This window comes from Rhipicephalus sanguineus, chromosome 7 (genome assembly GCF_013339695.2).
Source record: "Rhipicephalus sanguineus isolate Rsan-2018 chromosome 7, BIME_Rsan_1.4, whole genome shotgun sequence".
NCBI classification, from domain to species: domain Eukaryota; kingdom Metazoa; phylum Arthropoda; class Arachnida; order Ixodida; family Ixodidae; genus Rhipicephalus; species Rhipicephalus sanguineus.
In genome coordinates, this window is record NC_051182.1 from 128,170,716 (window position 1) to 128,192,235 (window position 21,520).

General features: G+C 49.6%; 1 protein-coding gene across 6 annotated transcripts in view; it reads right to left on the reverse strand.

Moving 5' to 3' along the window:
* Window positions 1–21,520, reverse strand: part of LOC119399885 (meteorin-like protein) — a 109,453-nt gene that overhangs the window by 40,322 nt on the left and 47,611 nt on the right. Inside the window, exons 2-3 of one of the 6 annotated variants that reach the window (XM_037666763.2) lie at window positions 10,297–10,564; window positions 9,293–9,488 (exon numbers count right to left, since the gene is read on the reverse strand). The exons of 1 other annotated variant lie outside the window; for it this stretch is intronic. In XM_037666763.2, coding sequence (XP_037522691.1) covers window positions 9,293–9,488; window positions 10,297–10,564 — 464 coding nt within the window. The remainder of the gene's footprint in view (window positions 1–9,292; window positions 9,489–10,296; window positions 10,565–21,520) is intronic. 4 more of the 6 variants (XM_049417881.1, XM_049417880.1, XM_049417879.1 and 1 more) reach the window with 4 other exon arrangements.

Here is a 21,520-nt window from a genome sequence, read left to right on the forward strand (position 1 = left end):
TGTATGTGTAGTACACGTGCACCGATAGTACTGCACCATGGCGTGGTAGCCAACGCCTCCAGATCCTATACTCTGCTACTCAGATAAGCTTACTGATAATAACCCTCGGAATTTGCAAGCAGCCATGCCACTCATACACACCATAACCCTGTGATGCGAACGAGTTTGGTGTGCATAGCTATACAGTCGGCTCGTGGCGACTATAAATTGGTCGGGGGGGGGGGGGGGGGGGGTCTCTGTTGGGTGTGGTGTGGTGCGGCTGTTCGTGAGTCGCATATCACATCTGTACCGACATCGACGCGCAAGGACGAAGGCGGTGCGTGACGGATGGAATTCCCGCGGTATCTCGCGAGAGAGACACAGAGGACGCCAATAGGTCACGCACGCGCATGAGAGTGTTGAAGTGTATAGCCATGGAAACCGCGTAACACTCGCCCCATGGAGCTTATACAACGGCACAATAGAGCAAAGAACGTGGATTGGGTAAGACGGGAAAAGCAAGTGATCCGTCACGCGTAGCCAATTAGATAGTCTCGTTAAAAAAAAAAAAGGTCCCTCGAGGGAACAGACGCGTGCAGCATGCAAGGGTGAGGACGCGGGTTCGATACCCAGGCATGGCGACCGCATTTCGGTGGACAGCGAAAAGTGAAATGTAAAGAACAAACACCAGCGTACCTACAGTTTTGAGAAGGCTCACGCTAAACAACCACAAGCGTGCACATGCATGATAATCATAACGTTGTTTGGAACGATTATTTTTACGAGATTATTTTTTATAATTCCAAGTTCCGTGCAGTTGAGCATTTCTCCCTTTTTATTCGCGACACTCGTTATATAACGCAGCCTAAATAAAATTTTTTGTTCAGATATGAAAACATGGGAAAGTGATGTAAAAACATGGCAAGGTAGGCTGCGTTACATAGAGCCCAGGCATACCAAGAAAACAGGAAACAAAGAAACAATTAAAACCACCATGCATACGCAATCGCTATAGCGTCCAAATAGTGTCTTCGTGCGCAGAGTCCGAAACACGGAAGAGTCACACAGATGAGACGACCGCGAATAGCGCCCAAAACAGATACTCGTTTCATGCACTTACAGTCAAAGTACACTTCGATCGGACCTGTGACATAGGTGATCGATATGCGGAGAAACCATAAGCAATTTATACAGATACAGCGAGTGTACTTTCAACTATATCGAATTACCGCACAGATCTCGATCCAATAGATACCAGCGAGTGTCCTTTCAACGATAATTACTGCCACAGATCTCGATCTCCGAATCATCAGCCCGACCTCTACGTATGTATAGGAGGAAGATATATAATGTTTCGCGTCATGATACACGGAGCCAATTACTGCTACCTCGCGCAAGTGGCCCAATCTGGGAGTGGACCGACCGTGCCAGTGACCAAGAAACATCCGCGTCGGGGGATGCCTCGTTTCGAAGACGACGAGGAAAATAAGCCTAAGCTTCCACGGCTGTTCTTTTTTTTATTATTATTTTTAAGATCTGGGAGAGAGAATCGGTGTCAAGTGTGAAAGCTCGTATCGGCGCCGTTCGCCCATGCAGTCAGTCGGCCTGCCGGTCCGTACAGAGCGGCGGCCTTGGGATAGGCGTGGGAATGGGACTCTTGGGTGCCCGGAACGCCTCGAGCTATGCACAACTTTCGAGAGAAGACCTGGCGAAGGATAATGACGCGAAAGACCAACGAGAATTGGACAGGTATCATTCGAGGCGTCGTGAATTCAAAGAGTGAGCCGGGCCCCAGCAAGAGTTGTTATTCGTTTGCGAGAGATTTTACGGTTCACTTTCCTTTTTGGGGGGTCTTACGTCGCAAAACCACGATATGCTCATAAAGCGCGCCGTAGTGAAGGGCTCCGGAAATTTCGACCATCTGGTGTTCTTTAACGGGCACTGACATCGCAGAGTACACGGGCCTTTAGCAATTTCGCCTCCGTCGAAATGCGACCGCCGCGGCCGGGCTCGAACCCGCGACCTTCGAGTCTGCTGTCAAGCGCCACAACCGCTAGACCACCGCGGCGGGTAAAGAAAGAAAGAAAGAAAGAAAGAAAGAAAGAAAGAAAGAAAGAAAGAAAGAAAGAAAGAAAGAAAGAAAGAAAGAAAGGCATCCCTAACTTCGGCACTCTGCATTTCTTTTAACGGATTCCCTTCAGACCCCACAAGCAGAGCTTCGCAGTTTCCACCTGATCGGAGCTTATCCAACCATAAACAGACGCCACGAAGCACAACTTAATCGCCCAGGCGTTCCCCCTTCCTTCTTTTTTTACGATTCGCGCAAAAGAAAATAATAGAAAATAGAAACCACGCGCATTCCACAACTAACACGCATACACGTACGGCCTGCCGGCATTACAGGAACGGACAACCCTTCCGGAGGGCGTCGGTCAAGCGTGAAAATCGCTCTTTTCGTCCGAAACGTCATCTTTCAATTCTGTACAGCCCGCATACATACCTCGGCGTGGTAGGGACAAGCCCTAAAATGGTCACCGCCTAAAATAAGTACAGAGTTCCTCCTTGAATGTCTATTCTCTCTTCCGAACCGACCTCATCAAAGCCCGATGCCCACTCATCTTAAAGCCTTTTCTCGCATGCACAAACACACACACGACGCCGCTGCAAACCGAGCAACATAAAAGGAAACCTTCAAAACAGCGCAGTCGCGAAGCGCAAACGGATTGACGACCGTTCGACCAGTAAAGCCTACCTCGCATGCATCTCTTTTCGAACACACAGCGCGCGCCAAACGGCAAATCCCAAAACCAGTGATGCTCGCTCTCTCAAAACGCCGCCACTATTGCTGCAAGAAGGCATCGCATCCACCCCCCCCCCCCCCCTTCTCAAAGCCAAGGATGGCTCGGAAGAAACCACTTCTAAATCTCGGCATACAACGCAGCTTCTACGAATGCATGCAGCAGATCAGTAAAGCTACAGCAAAGCAAAGCAAAGCGACAGACCGGCATCAAAACCGGTTAGTCTCTTCCGACTCGCCCACAAAGCCAAGCCAAGCCCTGCCAAGGCAACGCCGACGAATCGCCGCTCGCGCACCGAAGAAGAGACCGACGGACGGGGTCGACCGCAAGGTGCACGGCGCAGTACCAACCGCAAGCAACAGCCAAGAGCAAAGATCAAAGCCAAAGGAAAAGAAAGGAATCCCTTCTTCGAGGAGCCAAGCCAAGACCGGCCGCTAGGAAAGACGAAGCGGTGCCGTCGTCTGCTACGTGCCGTCTGCTTTTTTGTTTTTTCCGTTGCGTAAAAAGGTTGCCCCCAGCGGGGAGGACGACAAGGGAAGCCGGTGATCGAAGAGAGGCGCTTTTCTGAAGCCACATACGATGCCGTTGGCTTAGCCTATCGAGGTCAAGGCACTTCTCGACTCGCTTGTTTACTTAGGCGAGGGGGAGAAAACGACGCGGATCGGCTTTATATGTAAGCGATTCGAAATGCGAGGCCGAGGAAGAGGAGACATTATAGGACGAACGCTGCAGATGACTTCGACATTTCGTCTGATCACCCTGTCCATTTTTTCTTGCTTGCGAGTAAGTAAATTTCCCAGTCTAAGGCGCATGGGAGTCGACCGTTTTACGAAGAACTTTTTAAACGTCGTTGTGTAATCACTTAAAGGAAGAAAAGAGGATGAATTTGTGTCAAGGCAAACTGACGATTCATACAGCATACATTGGCGCTGGACGCGAAGCGTAATGAACCGCATCCCATTGGCTCTGGCTTTGAATTGCGATTCAAGGACACTTGACGAGGATCTTGAGACATCTTCCGTCCCATCGTTTAAAAAAACGAGGGCAATATGAAAGTCAACGCGGCTTACCGGTGAAGACGAGTAATTCAAAGTTTCACTGAGTCTTTGACACTGTACTCTGTCCGCATCATGTCTGTAGCGTTGGATATAGCAAAATACCAGCCACACAGATCAGAGTGTCTCAACGAGCGATTAACCACCGTTCAGCAGCCAAATGAACAGCGGTAGCCTCAACGGAGTATTAGTAGCGATCAGTTGCTTACGATGGACAAACGCTGCTCTTTTCCAATCCTACTAGACGCTGATTACGAACGGCTAATTCTTCCGACATGTAGATTCGGGGACCTCAATTTGCCGCCAAAACGGCGCCATCTGTAGAAAAGATCACAACTCAGGTATTAAATGGACCAGCTCCGCAGTGCGGCTGCCTTCGCAGGAATATTAGGCGGGAACAACCAAAACACCATCCCCAAAAAGAAAAGAAGTCTGTTTAACTTCATCGTGGAAGAATCGGCGACTCCCGTTTACTGTACACTCAAAATAGAGTTGTCCCCTTCGAGGCGTCTTTCTGTCACACAACAGAATCTGGTTTGCTTGCGTTTTAGGGGCGAAGCTCCTTAAGGCGGCACCCGTTCGTCCCTCGTCGTGCTCGTAGTAGTGAGTAACAAGTCTTACCCTTTGACCTCCAAGGTGGTGCCGGTGGGAGATTTCTCCTGTGCGTTGTTGAACAATAAAAAATTCGCAGCGTGCGCGTTAACTAAAAGCCGAATTCTTCTGTCTCTGTAGAAGAGTAAGTGTTAGCTAAAAGCCGACTTCTTCTGTCTCTCATTCCCATTAGCAGCCATTGTTTACCTCCAAGGTAGTGCCTGGTGAGATTTCTCCTGTGCGTGATTAAACAATAAAAATTTTGTTCAAAACGCCGTGATTGATGAAATAAACCAACGAAAGACGCCAGATGTTTTGTAAAAACAAAACGAAAGAACGCCAGATGTTTCTAAAGCAAAACGAAAAGACGCCAGCTGCTTAACGAAAGACGCAAGGTGTTTTCTAAAGCAATGGTTTTCTAAACAATGAAATTCACAGCGTACATGTAAAATTAAAGTGAGCTGCAAGTCGTCATAACTCATCGAACCTTTAGTATAAACGCGCCCGATCTCACGTCGGTGATGATGTACTGGGCAGAATTCACGGAAGATTCACGGTTTACCGATGAACCTCCGCAGCTTCGCCCACTCATCATCATTCACTCCGTGGATATGCTGTGATTTTTTTTTTCTCTTGAAGACTGGCGATCTTATCTGACTATAATCAACCGTCCCGGGACTCAGATTGGCTTCACGCGAGCAGCGACTCTTCGGCCCAGGAAACGATTGCCAACTGATTCTTGCTTTCGCTACTTACCTAGAAAAAAAAAAAAAGTTACGTCGCGCTAGTGGCGCGTGCGCAGCTCGTGATCTGAAATTAACGTGCGCGCAGCATGCAAAGCAAGGAAAGAACACAAGATAGACGGTGATGATGGTTTGTGCGGCAAAGGTACGCCACAAAGGGTGCGAACTGTCTTTCCAGTGTGTTAAGTGGGGAATGAAAAACCCTTTAACAGATGGGGATAAAAAATAATAATAATAATAAAGACAGTAGTTAATGGGAAGACGGAAGCTTGAACAGATGAAAAATTCGACAGCCCGGGTTGTCGCTAGAGCCGACGTTTCGACAAGCGGACTTCGTCTTCTTCAAGGCTGAAGCACGCTGAAGCAGTCACAGCCTTGAAGAAGACAAGTGCGCTGGTCGAAACGTCGGCATCAGCGACAACCCGGGCTGACGATCATCGCTTAATAAATGTGAATTACACAAGCGGTTTGACCTCGCCTAATGGAGTTGACAGCGATGCAAAATCTTGAAATGGCCACACATCTCCACCCAACTAAAAAGAAAAACACGAGAGAGGTTTTGCTCATTTCGTCACCATCATCAGACTGTCATGTCCTCCGAAGGACGATTGCCTCTTCCAAATGATTTGAGCGAGGTACCAAATCTCACAAGCGACAATTGCAGCGCCTTACAGGGCCTCCAGACAGTTTCGAGATCTACATTAAGACACACAAACATGCACACACACACGCAAACAAAAGAGAGCGCCGTCGGCCGGTCTTTCACCGGCTCGGTGCCGGTGGTTTCAAAACCGGCGCAAAGCGCAACCACCGCCCCAGACCTGGCACTGAAAAGAGACGAAGACCGGCCACACCACCGCACTCTCCAACACCATCGGTGCCCCTCATACGAGCAGCCAACCACCACCGCACCCCAACACAACACAACACAGCTGACCCCCGCAAGCGCAGCGGGCATTCAGGCAGGCACGCCGCTGTGGCTTGGCTACGGCTCGGCTAAAGGCCGAAGGAAGGAAGGACCCTCCTAAAAACGCAAATGAGCGTGCGCACATACGACTTGAACGACCGACGACGCCCCTCGATGCAGCCCGAACTCTTTTCTTTCATCTTGTTTCATCTCTCTTGTTGCTTGTAACTTCCTTCCTTTATCGCCCCCTCTCGGAACGTAAAGGCACAACTCCGTAGTGCTTCGCGATGCAGCTCCCTCTCTCCTAGCCCGCTCCCTCTCAGAATTCCCCGTAGAAGTTCTCTCTACGGCACCGCAGCCGCGACCACCTTTGATGCCTGCTGGCTCCGTGCTCACTGCCTTATTTCTCCTTCTGTTTTGTACTCTTGTTCTTGGGCTGTGGTTGCGGGACAGGCTTTTGGAGAAGAAGACGAGGCTTAGCGAAGCGACGGATCAGCCGGCGCTCCCTCCCCCGCGCTGGCAAATACACAACCGCCCTGCGGCTGCGTTCCGTCTCGGCTGAAGAAATAATCCCTAGCACCGAAAAGAAGTCGCCGGGGCGCCTTGAACAACGAAGAAGACTTCCAAGATGAAGAAGAAGAAGACGAGCGGCCGCTGCGCGCACGTGCTCGATGTTGAGGCAAATAAGAAAGCCACAAAGCCGAAAAGAAAGAAAGACAGGGGGGGGGGGGAGGGGAGAGAACGAATATGCGCGTGCCGCGCATAAGCCTAGACTACCTAGACAGCGCACGCGCGCGCGAGCACACCATTTTTGAGCCTACGCTCCTGCCGAGACGAGACAAGTACAGTCCGTGGGCCGACGCTAGCACTAACGTGGCGGCGGCAACAGCGTCGTCGGTCACCTTCCTTTTCGTCTGTACATCTTCCCCAGCACGTCCGTTTTCTTCTGCCGCCTTTTCTTTTTTTGTCACTGAGGCTGTCTCTTGGCACGAGATGACGCCTTTGTGTCATCTTTTCTTTTTGTCTTTTATCCTTTCCCCGTCCGTCTTTCCTGCTCTCAATCATATTCCTCGTTCCCGGTGGTCCAGTAGGCCGTACATACCTCAGGTGGTTCGCTCACAATCGAAAATAAGATCCGCATATGTGGAAAGCTCGCGGCGACTCCGAGTTAAGAAGGAAAAAGGAATGATCACTGTCGAGGATAGGGGCGGAAAGAAGACACCTGTTGTGAGAAAGACACGTCGATTCTTGTCGTTTCAATGTTGTGAGGCGAGGAAGGCTGTGCGGACTCGACAGTGGGAAAGATATGTCATAGTAAGCGGAAGCGAAGACAATTTTGTAGGGCTGACGTATTTTCGCGTCCGCGAGAGACAGATTGGCAGCGACAAGCAACTGCGGTCTGCTAGCAGGAAGTGCGTCCAGACAAAACGTTGGGGTGGACGTGGTAGTATACAGTCAAATCACAATTGCGGAATCGAAAACGTCCGTCTGGTTCCGCAAAGTGACAACGCGCATCGAAAGCGTAGCACTTGTGACTAAGGAGGATATTGATACAACGGCCGGGTGAGCTCGGGAGTACTCATAAGGGGAGCCCGTCAAGTCAACCACGTTTGTTGGCCATGTCTAGCACAGTCTACGCTTGCTGCTCTGAAGGGACAAAAAAGGCCGTTGAGAATGCTCAAAGGAGCGTTACTTCAGCAGTACAGTGTTATTGGCGTTCCATGGACGCAAACGAAGCACACAGGCGACGGGAGATTGATGGCTTACGTTGCCTATATTTTTTTACGGTACAAGCTTTTACGCTGGTGGTAAGGAACTGTCATGCCATGACTCATTTCCATCAACAAACCATTAAGCAGAACTCGTTGCGAGTTCAGAAAGTTACTGGTCGTTTGCGAGAGACCCTTTGCACAACTCCTCCGCATGGAAACGGCGACAACGTAAATGTTGTGGCCTGTATTCAGTCTCTCCACGATGGGATTTCGCGAGAGTTGTGTTTAGAAAACGTTTATTTCATCGTATGACGCTGCGAACGCTTGGGCACAGCGTTTTCTAGACTGTCCAACCGTTCGTGCACGCAATAACATACGAAGGCTACGGTAGAACGGAAATTCGAGCCCTCTGTGTATGTAAATAACTCGGAACTGCGTAGAAAAGTGCGCCTGCGCAGTTTTTAGTCACGTCCCACAATCACCGCACATGCGTATTGACACCGAACATCCCCTCCCCTCCTCCATTAAAACGTCATACCACCGAATTCCCACGGTTCCCGCAGCATCTTTCGCAACCAACCGTTCGCAGATTTGTTTCATCGTGTCCCTTGCGGGTGACAACAACCTCGAGCAATCATTAAAACTCACTGACCATGAGAAAAAGAAAATGCTTCCTTGAGTGTGGTTCTCAAGACGGCGATCGAAGCGGGCTTGGCATCGGGCGTGGGACACGCTCGACGCCATTGAACGCAGAAACCAGACGACGCATGAAACGCAGAAGCAGACGACGCGAATTGCGTGTCAGAGAAGACGGAAGAAGATTTGATTGGTAGACAACTCAATCATTACAGATTGAGATTATATGAAGACAATTTTGTTATGGGGAGCGAATAGCCAATAGTAGCCATCGTGTAGCCAATATATGGCAATACATTAACGGACATTAGCCAATAGCTATCCAGCATTAGCCTGTATTAGCAGTCAGTCAGCCGTATTTAGTCGAGATTAGCCAGCATGCAGCCAACACATGGCCGCAATAATCGACATCTGGCAATGGCCCGCCATCACTAAGCAGGTGTGTTTTTCTGGACACTGTGAAGTTCCACCATACTGACAAATTTCGTAATGACGGCATTTTAAGAAAAATCGGAGAGGCCGCAGCCGCCCTCTGGGTCAATCAGATTTGACCAATATATCGAAATATATGTCGGAATTCGACAATGTCCGGAATAGCATTCCTGGTATTAGCAATTATTTGGCCATACTGAGTCAACATGAGCCAACATATAGTCAGAACAAGCCGACATTCACCAATAGCCAGCATATTAGCGATAACGTAGCCAACCAGCATTCGCAAACGTGAACTAATATAGGACATTAGCCTTGATTAGTCGACATACGGGAACTCTATATAGCTAGCTAAGCCAGAGCAGGAAGTATGTGAGCGAATACGGTAGGTCAGGACACGAATTCTCCCGCATAAAAGCAGCGTGCGTTGTGCACTTACCGGCCAACTCGTCGTCGAGGTCCCGCTGCGACATCACCGGCGTGAGGTGGTACCAGAGTCGGAAGGTGTCCCTGCTCAGCAGGTGATTGGTCTCGGGTGTGGCCTCCAGAAAGAGCGCCACCTGGCCCTTGTAAGAGGTGAAACAGCGACGCACTTCGCCGTCGTCGTTGTCTGCTACGCGCGGCGCTGATTGGCCCTGCGCGAGAGGAACGCAGACGACAGCCATTTTTAGGCAACGCCTCGTGCATCACGACGCTCGACTTTAACTCTGCTGTCGAAGCTGAGGGTTTCATCGAATGCACTTTACACAACTTTGCTTAGTTGACGTTCCTCTTGCTGTCAGGGGTCACTGGCCACTGGGCACAATGGCCACATTGACATTGACCGGCGTTAGCGAAGAACGGACGACAGAACAACATACTGGAGTGTTACTTAGGCGATCTGTACTGCGTAGCGCGGACAAGCAGTCGCCGAACTGCGGACGACATTCGTGGGCGTTGCTTAGCAAACGTCACTTCACCGATAAGGTGTAATAAAATTAATATCAAAATCTATCTATCTGCATCGTAGAGGCAAATGTCCCGTCGGAGATAGGGCAAACCCTAGCATTACTAAGTGCACCGCATTACTCGAGTCGGATCAAGAAGGCGCGTCGAAACGGAAACCGCGGTCATCGGGTTCGCGTAAACGTTAGTGCGTTGGGTCGCTCAAGATGGCCGAGTCGAGTAGTTCGGGGCGGGGAACGCCCACCTCCGCGTCGAGTTGGAACAATGTTGTCCGCTCCGACGTAGCACAAGGGTACTTATACCATGTGAGCCCAACATACTTAAGGAATTAAGTCCAAGTCGGGTTAGACCAGCTCGACTTGTGAACTCGACACGCTAGCGCTCGTGTCCTCGCCCGTAGCGCACTACTCAATTTGTACAATTGACAGACGTGGGATGTGCACCGCGAGTGTCACTAAAGTAATCGTATCGGCTGCAGCGTGGACAAACGGCGCTCACCTTGTGTATAGGGATGAGCTTGCGGTGGCCCTCCAGGTGGACCGCGGCGCCCGTCGAATTGGCGTCGATCTTTACGCACGCCCGGAAGTCCTTCGCGCCCCCGTTTCCGGTTCCGCCGAGGCGGAGCAGGACGCGCAGGGCTCCTCGCGGGTACTTCCACGTGACGCGACCCTGGTCGCAGCGCAGGTACACGGGCACCACGGACCGGGACTTGAGCCAGCGTTGTGACGATGACCTCGCCGACGAGGCGTCCGAGGACCTAAGGCCGCTGGAAAGGAAAGAAGGAAGTAATGAAGAAGACGGTCACTCTTCGCAGCAGTGGAGAACCTGTATAAAGTGTACGTGTCTATCACACGGCTTCACGAAACACTAAACCTGAACTGTGTATATCATCGATCGATACACGTCGGTATTCCTCAATCAATATTGTCCCCCTAATTGTTTTCCCCGAAGTTGGGTATCTATCTATCTATCTATCTATCTATCTATCTATCTATCTATCTATCTATCTATCTATCTATCTATCTATCTATCTATCTATCTATCTATCTATCTATCTATCTATCTGTTTGTTTGTTTGTTTGTTTGTTTGTCTGTCTGTCTCAGTGGGGGTTATGAGCCCTTGGACGGGCAGCTACACAGTTTCAGCGTTTCCTACAGTCCTGCTTTTAAAGGAGGCACAGCTTTATTAATATTAATACATTTATTAACCTCGCAGATTATTAAAACCCATCCATTGCGCAGTCTCGTACAGCAAAACACTCCTAACGATTGTATTGCACGTATCTTCATCTTTCTTTTTTATTTTTCTCTTTCTCTTTATTCCCTTCTTCAGAACTACTGCGATTGTCGTCACGATCAGAATCGTACTTGTCAGTAACACCGTGACCATAGGAAACACTTTCGCGCTGGCGTAAAGGAAATTACAAAGCTCTTTCAAACGCACTTTACGCCAAAGCTATCGATTTCTATGCTTTGCGGAATTACCTGCCTCGAAACAACAACTTCTTATCATGGCGTAAGAGCGTTGAAATGCCCTATTTCTCTTTAGCAAGCGCCTCTTCTCACTTATGCTTATGTTGTTGTCCCTTCCGAAATGATTGACCACTCCGCTGTTACTAAACCTAAGTGCATTCACACGCGACTTTACGCGCGTGGGATGGTAGTTGTAAGCGTTTTCCCAAACTCGCACTCACAATGAGCCGATAAGGGGAAAGGGACAAGTACTACGTTCCACGCCGTGATCTCACTTTCCAAGAAGGCAGTTTTTAGAAGGCGCCTTCAGGACGCGCGAAGCTCGCCAGCGCGTTATCATGCCCCCGCACGCTTCCGTAATTAGAACCGAGATGTGGTGGAAAAGAAAATAGAACGAAAGAAGGGGGGGGGGGGGATTAAGCGTGAAACGTTCAACAACCCGTTATTTAGGCATCGGAAAAGAAAGAAACGCGACCTTGCCTCGAGACCTGCCTCGCTATTTCGGCGCTCGCGCCAAACTCTTGCACGACGAACGCGCACACACGGCCAATATAAAGTGAGCCAATCTAACGCCAAGGCCGCGAATTCGCAACGGCCCATCGCAAGACGCGCCCGACCCCTGATCAAGCCAAGAACAAACACACTGAGCGCTACCGGAAGCAATTGAAAAAAACGAGCGCGTGCGCGACGCTGGCGCGAACGCTAATTGAACGCTTGCGCGACAAGCATCACCACACAAAACACACAGAAAAGCCACGCAGAGTCGCATGCAAGCTTCTAGTGTACGGAGGAATGCACCCGGAACGGGTTTTATTGCGCCTATGCATGGCATTCTCTCGCGCACACGCACTCAATCGCCTCCTCCTTCTTTATCCGGCATGCAGGACTGCCAGCTACGCCTAATTGCCGTCGTCGAGGCATCAAAGATGGCGGCGGCGACGCGCGTCTGCCACGCGCGGCGCCTGATTGGCCCGTTGCGAAAAGAAAAACCGCCGCCTTCGTCTGCTACACTCTCGTCTGCTTGTCGCCCCGGTGTCGTCTGCTAGCGAGCGAAGAACGAGAAAGAAAGAAAAGCAACATGGACGCTGTTGCGACGGCCGCTATTTTCACGGGGGACCGGTTCCGGCGGGTGAAAAATGCGCTGTTTGTTTGTCGCTGCTCTTGATACTTTCTTTTGACCGGTCATGTCAGCCCTTTTAATGGCGGTCGTGTCTCCGCGAATTGTGGGGAGGGGGGGGGGGGTGAACTGTGTATACGTAAGCGGTCGTCTGCTCCTTTGTCGGCCAGTGGCGTCTGCTCTTGTCTCGACAAAGAAAGCAAAACAAAATGGCGTCATCGCAGGCAACACGTCGGTCGCGTGTCGCGCAGAGCCGCCCCGTCACGACGGTTCAGTGCCTGCCGTCTCTCAAGCCTTCCTCGCGCTGCCTTCGTCGACGTTTCGGATTGAAATACGTGCGCCGAAAGAGAAAGTGGCGCACTAAGGTGACGTCAGGACGTGCACCTGCCGTCTATTAGTGTCAGCGCAGACGCCGCAGGGGGTTTGGTTAGGAAACCCGATTCCCTGCTGCTGGCTCGAAAACAGACGAGGGCATAGCGCACGTGATTAATAAATAGAGAGAGGAAAATAAAACGTGAGAGCCACTCACTTAGCGATCGTCTGTCAACGACCTTTCTAGCGGCGAGCAGACGATATCGTAAAAGTACATATGGGTTGGAGGCGCTTGACAAATATGGCGCCTATCGTCCAGATTAAAGAATGCAGAAGTAACAGGAACGCGATTATTGAGTTTCCATACCAACGACTTTATAAACTGGCTTTTGCGGACTCCATATATTATCAGGTTTTGTGACCTGCGGGCGCTTCTGCCGGCAACAGCAGTTTGTTGTTGGGTGCCGTCAAATCGCTGTCGAAATTTATACGTGCGCTAGTGAGCTCTATTTAGGACAAGTTCCGAAAAATACAATTAACGAAATTTACTTGATATCCTTTGACAGACGGAGGCCTCCCAAACAATGTTTGCTCTGTAAAAGGTCAAAATCTTTCGTCCCATTGCTAGAGCGAAGCAGGGACCCGTACACTACACGACGCCCACCATATATTCAGCGCACAGACACTTTCTCCTGCACTGTTACGACCGGAAGCACGCTATCAGCGGTGCCCTATCTGCCTTTGAGAAGTGCTATCGAGACAGATTAGGCGCAGCTGTGCGGCTCAAGAGGCCGCGGAGAACATCGGGCAATACCGACGGCAAGGCGTCAGCGCCTCTTATAATATACGTTTGCTTTCGCAATTTATGTCGTCTGTTCCGGGATTCGGAAGGCTAAATCCGTAAACTAGCAGACGAAACTTTAAAAAAATACTGTTCTTTTCCTTCCATGGGCTGTATTTGTGTACCCATTTGCTCATTGTCGTCACAGAGTTTCATAATAATAAACTATAGAGGGAAATCTGGCACTAGTGTATATACGGTATAGCTGCAAGGCATGATGCTTCAGCCTGCATGGGAATGATGGGTAGTACATGGATTTGCCTAAGCTTCGTTCTTTCGGCTACCGCTTCGACGCAAGACGAAGGTAGCAAAAGTTCAGCTGTTCCACTTCACCACCTTGACCCTCTTAGGATCATCAATCCAAATAAGCTCAATAGGTTCACAACGAGCCGTTGTTTTAATCGAAACAAAAGCCAAGCCACAACAATAAACAAAGCCACAAGGGCGTTCGAAGTCACAAGCGCCAAGACCAGGCAAATCCATGTACTACCCATCATGGTGGCTGAACGGTCGCAACGCCGGAGTTCCCTCATGTAAATATTGTAGCAAACTCTATGGTTGTCGTAAAACATGCAGCACTGAACATCTCAAGTTCCTTCGCAAACCGCACTTGCATCAAATGGCGAAAGCTTGTTGTCGCTCGGCGGTGTAACAATATGGAGGCGTCCTGAGACGCAAGGCTTGCAGATGTGCGTTCTCCAGCGTCCGCAAATCCGTGAACTGCGTTCGTCGGCCATTACCATGTATGAGCGGGCACGCCTAATGTTTGGATGCTGTGTAATTGCAAGTTTGAAGAGCGTTCGTTCCTTGTCCGTAGTGGCTCGGCCACTCCCTGCCGTGGAAGCCGGGGACCACCTGTGAACGCAATGTGCTAATACGGCGGATATACGGTGCCCACAGCAGGGGATTCCCCCAACACCACCTAGTTAGGTGGTGTTGATTCCCCTCGCTTCGAAGGCTCAGTTCTGCTACACGTTATAATACAAAGCCTTGTCGGTCATGAACAGATGTAGTGAGCTGATTATCGTCTTGAATTCTAAACAACGTACGGAGGTACAGGAACATAATACAAACAGAGCGCTGTTTTTACCGTCTGTTGTGCCTAATCATTGCCCGCAAATATGCTTTCGTGATCCGTAACTGCATTCAAAGGTCACTGCAGAATTCGGTCAATCTTGATTCAAGTCACTAAGACGATTTGAAGTCGGATTACGTCGGCGAACATCTGTTTTCCACCGTGGGTCGCAAAAACCAACCGAGCGAAAACTCAAATTTTCAAGGCTGAAGAAAATAAAATTGCCGGCAAAGATTTCATTTTTCTTCCAACGCAGCGTCCGCTCTCGAAGAGTACTGTTATTATTCTGAGCTGTACGAATTCTTGATGAGCTTGCACCTGGAGTAGGCTTAGCTGACGCGAGAACTCGGACCGTTCTGCGGAGCGACGTCTAGTGGCGTGCGCTGCAATTACCGCGGTCACGCATGCGAAAGAGAACAAATCGCTCAACGCATGACGTGGCGCGCACCTGTTTTCGTTTTGTGTACACATATTTTCACTTTTCAAAACTCCCCCACCCCCCTCTAGTCTTCACTCGGCCATGGCAGGAAGAAAAGAGGGAATTATTTCACCGTGACAAGTTTAAGCATGTCGCTCGCTCTACGGTTCCTCTCCATGTTGTTTATAGTGGACTAGATAGAGAGATAAGTGAATGGCCTCACGCAACTGCAAAGGTCGTCTGCTTTCCTACAGAGCAGGCGACACACAAGTCGCGTCGTCTGGTACAGAAAAGCAAGGACACGTACAGCGGGGAGCCAGGGGCATGTTTTTGATGTTCGTGAATAGCATGCGCGGGGCGATCTCGGAGGCGATTATAAATGCGCACTGAAATGATAACAGGGACGGACTCTATACGGATGAGTGCACGCCGCAACCGATTGCCGGACGAATGAGCCCTCCTTCTTGTGTCTATATACAAGGCAACCGCGCAGTCATTGCAGCTCGGCGAAGTCATCGTCCAGAATAGAACACAGCAGGGACGGGGTCGTTTACATAATGAACGTCCCTGCTCAAAGTGAGCAAGTGCGGTGCAACCATCATTGTTCATCTAAGCACTGCAATGCCAGAGCTCTGTAACTTCATATGTATCATTGCAGACCGCGCGTCGTCTGCTACTATATATCCCTATTACGTATGCGCGTCGTATGCTTTTGATAGATGTAGTTTGTATACGTCTGCATCAGAGACTGAGGGCCGCCATGTTATTAGGCAAACGGGAAGTCGGTATACTTATAAGAGTGATGAAGGTGCCGTGCGCACGCTTGTTTGTAGTTTCACTGTACTGTAACACATTGCCCTGCAACTTCGCCGGGGTTATTTCTTTTCCTTGGTGCAAGTAGATGTCGTTGCTCCATGGACTGTAACGTGTCGTCTGCTATTCGTCTGCAACCTCACTTGAGGAACTGTAGCGTGTCGTCTGCTATCCCTTAGAATATACGCAGTATCGTCTGCAACCTACTTGAGGAACTGCCGTGTGGTCTGCTACTACAGCCTTTAGAATACACCTAGTACGTCTTCAAGCTTGCTTCGCAAAAGCGTGTCGTCTGCTACTGGAGCCCTTAGAATACGCGTAGTCTGCAACCTCGCTTCCCAAACTGTATTGTGTCATCTGCTCTTGATAGCGCGACCGTGTGGAATTGGAGACCGTTGGTCGCCATGTTATTAGGCAAACGGGATGTCGCTGCTTATAGAGGCGAGGAAGCTGCTGCCATGCGCGTGTTTGCAGTTTCACGAGCGCGTCCTGTTACCAATTGTTTCGTCCTTTCTCTCTCTCTCTCTCTCTCTCTCTCTCGTGTCACTTCGCGTGTCGTCTGCAACGTGCGCACCACAACAGGCGCGCGCGCATGTGTCATGCAACCAGACGCGCGCGAGCAGACGACACTGCTGCGGAGGGTGAGATGCGATTGCTTTGCTGCGCAGTATGATGTGTCAAAGAGAAAGGGAGGAAGGCGAGCGGGCGCGACAGGAAATGCCGGCAACTTTAGTAACCATATTATGCAGCCGTATATACACTGCCAGCGCAAGTCTCCTTCTTTCTTTCTTTTCTTTTCATCGCCTGTAGCAGACGAAACAAGGTCGCGCGCAATAGCGACAGCGGCGCCAACGGCGGTCTGGGCTTGCTAGCAGACGTCGACTTGGGTGGGCCGCCCAGACGATTATACTTGTCAAAGGCGTCTAGCAACAACGCGAAATACAAGGAAAGGAAGAAAATATACAGAAAATATGAATATAATAACGATGCTACAATGTGCCGGTTTGTCAGAGAAACCCTTCGCGCTTTCATACGCTCGCTGCTACGTCAAATGTGACGCAATAGAAGGGTTTCAATGAAATTCGCGTATTATGAACTTGACGCCTACTCTTGGGATAAAGTGGAGCTCCAAAAGCAGTTTCTGGCTGAGTACTAGATCTCGAACAGAAATTAATGGCTCGAACTTTGGTAGCGAAAGATTCCACAGCATTAAAGCACCAGTGGTATAGGTAAGCTGCTTCAAAAAGAGATTGCTCAGTGAAACAGTAAAAGTTTGTGTGTGTTAACGTGGCTTCCATGTTGTCGAAGTGGTTTACTTTGTTAACTGTTTCTTTATAATGGTGTTTAATTTTAGAAAGTGTTTACCTCGCGCTTCCGTTGTATCGATTTGTGCACTTGAGTTCAAAAGAAACCGAGCGGTAATAAAAATGGGAAAAAATGCTTACAGATGTTCAGGGTCGTCCGCATAAATGAACACCTCATCACTACTCAATACGTCGTAGAAGCTGACGCTTACTAAGTAATTCGGAAAATCATATGTTGTTTTTACCGACACCATGATTAGACGTCATATAACGGACATTTCCCTCGCGAAGTAGCATAAAAGTTCCAGTTATACAGGCTTGAACACAAATGAGGTGTTCACCTTTGATGTGTTCGACCCTGTACATACACAATTAAGTAGTCCCCGTTGTAGTACTGATCGATCACTCACAGATGTAGAGGGAGTACTGCGAGGGTAGATCGACTGTATTACTCTCGCCAGAGTTCTTTAACGCCGTGGGGGAGTAGTGGAGAGCTAGCCGCGGAACTTGCTCTTTCCTTGAAGGCAGAGTAAAAGAGACCGCGAACTCTCTGCTACTCAGATAGAGTTCCCAATCCACGGAACTCCCTCCCCGACGTAGCGTGAACAGGGTCGGGAACTCCCTCCTAAGCAGGCGGAGTACAAACTAGCGCTAGCTTCTGGCCGACGCCGCACAGCGATATATAACTGTCACTTAACCATAATCCTCCGAGCGTAGACGCCACAGATGTCACTTTATTGTGCAAGTTAATAGGATAGCTTTCAGTAATAACAAAAGAAAGTGTTTGTGATCGTAAACCTTTGGTTTCTGAAACGCCAACAGAGGCATGCTTCGAAGCCTCGAACATCGGCAATTAACTTCTAACGCATCGCCAACTTAGTTTACGACACAAACTAATTGCCACTGGAATAAGGTGGACACTAAAGCATTATTGCAATAAAAGAAGAGTCGTGAGAAAAAAAAAAAAAAAACGTCCGGCAGGAGTAATCGAACCTGCCACCATAAGATTCTCAAGCCGAGGTCTCTACCACTACGCCACGCACCTTTTTTTCTTTCTTTATTGCCTATGTACACGCACCAATGCAGCACTCTGGCCGTAAAAAGACTAGTCAAGACAGAGCTCACCGCTCGACTTCATCTTTACGGGTCGCATACTGAAGATAGACGCGATCTTTCTTTTCAAATAAAATTCGCGTCTTCATAACACACAAAACAGCTGACGACCACGAATGACATTCAATAACCTGTATTTTCTCGCGCTATCGACGATACACCCGCACAGCGCCCGTGTCAGTGTACTGATTTGCATCTGAATCGATAGGTGCAACTACATACATAACCGATCGCCAAACACCAAATTGAACGTGCAAGAAAGTATGCCATCATGTTAGTTCAACAAGGCGTACTAATTGACAAGGCTGTGTCTGCGAAGTGCCGGCGAGTGCGCCCGGTGGCTTTCGGTGGCTGCCGGGGTGCGTTTGCTGAAAGCGGCGTCGTAACGATGCCCATCGCTTCTTGTACGAACACCGTACGCAAAAGAAAATGGTTCATTCAGATTAACCGATACTAAAGCTCTACTGTACACTCATTTTTACACGTCGGAATTGCGTATCCTTAAACCCAGAAGCACCGACAGCATGTACACACGGACTCGGCAGGTGCGCTAGGCCTACCTTCGCTGGGAGTCGTACGGGTCATATTAAGTGCGACCGATCTCGGCGCAAGTGGCTGACGAAGGTTGAAGAATGCGCATTTTATCTTCGAAAGCTTTGAATGCATTAAAATGCAACCGAGGTTGAGCGAAAGTGCGAGAATCGCCAGAGATGCGCTTGCATTGTGGTTATGTTGACCGGCGTTGCTTTTCTGGCGTACGTGCCGCGCCTGCCGCGGCACCGCATGTCCGATCGGACGCCAGATCGTAACGTCGTAAAGTATTCATCAGCCAGCCCTGGTAAAAGATCACCGCAAGTGTATTTGTAAGCGCGTGACTATAACTCTCAGATTTGGGCATGAGCGGCTGTACGGCATTGAGCCGATATCATAGAGTCCCAGCTGATATTTGGAATTTACGAATGAAAACAGTGTTGAATATTATGCTGTTTTATAGTAAAAGATCGATGTGCCAACAGTATCACAATAGATCATTAGATATTTACACGTGTTCCATGTATATTTGCTGTGTAAATACGCACAGCAGAGCTGTTGCCACTGGCACTGGAAGGGGGGCCAGACATCATGGATATATATACCGGTTACCGGGTGTATGGTTGTGTGCAGCGCCAGTAGTGCATATGTTCAGTGTTGCTGTGTTGTGTATGAATGAGTGTGCGGATGTGAGTTGTGTATGTGTGAGGTAAGCTTGAGGCATTTCAGCCAGGTTCACTGTTCTGTTACATTGTAGAAAACGTACGAAGGATTTCTTTTTTTCCCTTTTTTTAAGCGTTAGTCCTAGCAGCAAGAGTGATTCTACTCTTGGAGGAAGTTCATGCACTCTAGCCCAACCAGCATTGTAAAACTCTGCGAGGGAGTAGCGCAATTCCAGCCGAGAGTCTATGTACTCCATTTCAAAAGCGTGACTTTACTCTGGCGAGGGAGCTTGTTCACTCTGGTTCAGCCAGAGTACCAGAACTCTGTCGAGAGAGCATGCCTACTCTGTGCAGCAGAGAGTTCCCAGCACTCCTCAAAAGGGAGTGAAATTTGGGACAAGCGTTTACTCTCGCAAAGAGAGCTGCTAGCACTCTCTTGCCGCTGTGAGTGATACGTATATTGCTGTGTGTTTCATTCCAAGCTGTTTGGTCTTATTGTGGACCACGACAGTGCATCTGTAAATAAATAAACACGACGCAAAAAGAAACGAACAGATATCGGCGAATCACAAGGACACTCGCAAGAAGAAAAAGAAGAGGAAGAAAACAAAGACGCGGGGTGGAGAGGTCGCGACAACCTTGTACATCTCTTTTTACGCGGTCGTTGGCAACCGTGTTACAGGCATAGTGCCTAGATTCTACACAGGTGTGTTGTGTCCCCCCCCCCCCTCGCGGCAAGACAAGCATTACACAACCCACAGGAGCGCGCATTCCGTCACGCTTTCTTTGCCCTGGGGCACGCGCGCTTACCATGGCTCCGACGTCCCTACCGTATACGGCATCGACCGCAACTGAAAGATAACAACAGTATTAAATTAATAACGGGTTTCCACGTGCCAAAACCAAGATGTATTTGCGATGCACGACACAGCGGGGGTTCTCCGGATTATGGTTCTTTACAGGGATACTGACACGAAAATTTTCTGCTGTTCTTTAGCGTCAAATGAAAGGCCAAGCCATCAGGAGCCTAGAAAGTGTACACTGTTAAGCGTGAGTGCGCACCGAAAAAATAATTACAACATGTTTTTAAAACCTGCTTTCGGTTCCTAGTGTACCATGACGTCGGGACGCTGCATGAGCTCGTCACGTGCTCGTGCAAGATATCGTGACATTTCCACGGCCGCTCCGCTCCGTGGCCCCGTTGGTAACGCGCAAGCGGCCATTTTGTGTTTTGGTGCCTGACGTCGTCACAACTAGCCACACTCGCGCGTGAAGTCACCAGAATCGATGATGTAGCCTGACGTCACGATAGTGTCGATGTCAGTAGGAGCGCCCGTGCGAAAATCGGTTTTAATGTCACAATAAAATATCTTATCTGCATTTACTGAGCTTGACACTTGCTGAGAGCCGTCTCTGTATTAAGAGGATTTATTTGTATGGCAGAGTAGGTGGTGGTGGTGGTAAAAACATTTATTAGAAAAAAGAAAACAAGGGAGGTATGCAGGCACTACTCCTTAAGGGGACGGCACCTACAAACAGTAGGTGGGGCTCCCTAGTACGGGACCCCATTGGCGTCGGCTGCTGCCTGGGCTCGTCGGACCAAGGCCTTTTGGGCCTGAAGGTCAGAACAGCCAAGCAGGGTCGCCTCCCACTCCTCCCGGGTTGGGTTGGGGATAGGGGGTATAGCAGGATTGGAGGGGCAGGCCCACACCATGTGGTAGATGTCCGAAGACTTCTCCCCACAGTGCGAGCAACTGCCGGAAAAGGCGGGGTCGAAGTGTTTTAGTGCTGCCGGGCACAGCATGGTGTTTGTGTACAGACGGAGTAAAAGCCGCTCCTCCGCTTTACTTAAGCCTTTACACGGGCGTTGATAAAGGCTGTGGTCAGATTGGTAATGCTGCACAATTTCGCGGAAAGAATAGACAGGATTAAATTCGAGGTCGTCCTGATCGCGGGAGGCGAGTGGGAATGCCCGGTAAGAGAGCGCGCGGGCGGCGGCGTCGGCTGCCTCATTCCCTTCTAATCCCATGTGAGCAGGAGCCCAGACTATGCGGCGGGGTGCG